The sequence below is a fragment of the Borostomias antarcticus genome (genome assembly GCF_949987555.1).
Source record: "Borostomias antarcticus genome assembly, chromosome: 20".
In the NCBI taxonomy this organism is placed as follows: Eukaryota; Metazoa; Chordata; class Actinopteri; order Stomiiformes; family Stomiidae; genus Borostomias; species Borostomias antarcticus.
Genome location: NC_140253.1, coordinates 8,550,000 through 8,552,499, shown reverse-complemented (window position 1 = coordinate 8,552,499; position 2,500 = coordinate 8,550,000). Strand labels below are relative to the sequence as shown.

At 45.6% G+C, this 2,500-nt stretch overlaps 1 protein-coding gene across 1 annotated transcript in view; it reads left to right on the top strand.

The window, feature by feature from the left end:
- Positions 1-2,061: 2,061 nt before the first annotated feature.
- The window catches only part of spock3 (SPARC (osteonectin), cwcv and kazal like domains proteoglycan 3), a 14,266-nt gene continuing 13,827 nt past the window's right edge, over positions 2,062-2,500 (top strand). The window contains exons 1-2 of the mRNA XM_084454762.1: positions 2,062-2,199; positions 2,353-2,478. Of these exons, the coding sequence (XP_084310888.1) occupies positions 2,353-2,478 (126 nt within the window). The 5' untranslated portion in view covers positions 2,062-2,199. The remainder of the gene's footprint in view (positions 2,200-2,352; positions 2,479-2,500) is intronic.

The following is a 2,500-nucleotide window of genomic DNA, read 5'->3' as shown; positions in this document are numbered from 1 at the left end:
GGGGGTGTCTACAGGACCTGTTTAGAGTATGAGAGGGAGAGACTCAAACTCAACTCAAACTTTTATTTATAGAGCACATTTAAAAACTACTGTTTTCAACCAAAGTGCTGTACAAGTAGGTGAAATAAATGACAACAATAATACTACAAAACAATAATACACACAAAGACAACAATGCACACACTTGCCTGGGAGTCATGCTCAACTAGAATGGAAGGCCAGGGAGAAAAAGTAGGTCTTCAATAAAGATTTAAAAACCTCTAGGGTCTGGGCGGTTCTAACGTGGAGGGGCAAGTGTTCCAGAGCGTTAGGGGCAGCCGTCGCAAAGGCTCGGTCACTTGGTCTTTATTCTGGTCTTGGGCATGTCCAGTAGCAACTGGTCAGCCGACCTCAAGGCTCTGGCTGGGGTGTGTCGGTGCAAGAGTTCAGCCAGGTAAATGGACTGCACTTATATAGTGCTTTTATCCAAAGCGCTTTACAATGGCCTCTCATTCACCCATACATTCACACACCAATGGCGGCAGCGCTAGCCTACTCATTGGGAGCAATTTGGGGTTCAGTGTCTTACTCAAGGACACTTCGACATGTGGACAGGAGGAGCCGGGATTCGAACCGCCGACCCTCGTTGGACGACCCGCTCTACCTCCTGAGCCACAGCCGGTACAGCCGGGACATCCAGACCATTTAGAGCTTTAAAATCAAATGGCAGAAGATTAAAATCAATCCAAAAGCGGTCAGGGAGCCAGTGGAGGGAGGCCAATACTGGGGTGATGTGGTTGCGCTTTTTTTTGCCAGTGAGGAGGCGAGCAGCTGCGTTCTGGACAAGCTGCAGCCGCAACACACATAAAATGATAGTGCATTTGCATAGAAGGATATTGCATTGGTTCTGTCATTATTTGTGTCTCTGTGAACTCGTCAACACTGGAAGGAAAGGTGCTTTATGAGATTTGAAATGAAATGCTCTCTCTTTTTGGTCTAATTTCCAAGTTCCAATTTTCAATGTTTTTCCAAACTTTATAGAGTTTTTGGGAGACTAGTAAAAGTGTATTGCAGTAGAGTATAAACCTATTAGTAATAAAAGCATGGATTAGTTTCTCAGCCTCTTGTTGTGTTAAAAATGGCCGCAGTTTGGCAACGTTTTTCAGAGGGAAGAATTCTTAAAGCTATTTGGGTCACTTTTTTGGGTTTAAAACAAATCAGAATCTAAAATTACACCTAAACCTTTTACCTGTGATCTGCCGCGCCTCCACAGCTTACTAACGAGGGGTTCTCTCTTTGATTAAAAGTATTTGTTTTATCTTCGTCCAGCTTTAGAAAGTTGTACTCATCCACTGATTTATGGATTTACATATAGAATCAGTTAGTTCTGCAAACTTCTGCTCTGCTCTGCAGGTGCCGTGTTATTTTATGCTATTTTGCATGCTATTTTAACTGTCTAAAATATGAAGGAACTCTGGCTTTGGCATCCGTTTTCTTATTCACATGGATATTAAAATCACCGATTAATTATCAGATTAGTGATGATGAGTGACATAAGCAGATCGAGCAAACCTGCCTATAGTTTATAGTAGTACGAATCTGGTTCAGCCTCGGAGTGAAAGCGATGTAATCAAATCAAATGAGGAGAAATACCGAACAACTAAACTTATTTGAGAAGATTGGCAATTTGTGTGCACCGTAGACCATCATGTCTGGATAGAGACCATAGCCTATGTTTCAGCAGACTGCATCTCCCAGATCCCCTCTCTCAAAAATCTAGAGACTCCGACAAACACAGGCAACAGTGAAACCTCAATATAACACTAGTAATGTCTCGACGTTTTCTTCTTCTTATCAATAGGAAGCACTTTCCCTGGGCCCGGCAGCGCGCACGCCAGTCGATGCGCGTCACGCGCGTTTTATCTGCACTGGAAAGAAGGAGAGCGCAGGGAGCGCGCGTGCCGGGCGCGCCCACGAGGCTGCGCTCAGTGCGGAGAGAGTGAGCGAGAGAGAGAGAGAGAGAGAGAGAGAGAGAGAGGAGAGAGAGAGAGAGAGAGAGAGAGAGGGAGAGAGAGAGAGCGAGAGAGAGAGAGCGAGAGAGAGAGAGAGAGAGAGAGAGAGAGGGAGAGAGAGAGAGGCTGCGAAGAGCTTGTGGCATAATAACGGTACCGAGAACACAGAGTAGGAAGCTTCATGCGACAGCAGTAGAATACCGACAAGGTAAGACTATTTGATACCATTGAATAGGCTATAAATCCTCGTATTAATCGTTATGGTGTCTCTATTCTCTCTGACTGCGGGTGCATTATATCTGACTCCCCGCTGTCCCTTCTGTGTTGCGTGCCTGTTGTGTTGTTGTGTGTGTGTCCGCAGATGCTGAGTGTCGCCGCCGCGCTGTGTGTGTGCGCGGTCGCCTTCGGACAGGTCTCCGCTCGCTCTGATAACGGGAATTTTCTGGATGACAAGTGGCTAAGTGGACGGTGGGATAAATTTCGCGATGTAAGTGATGTGCATATTTACC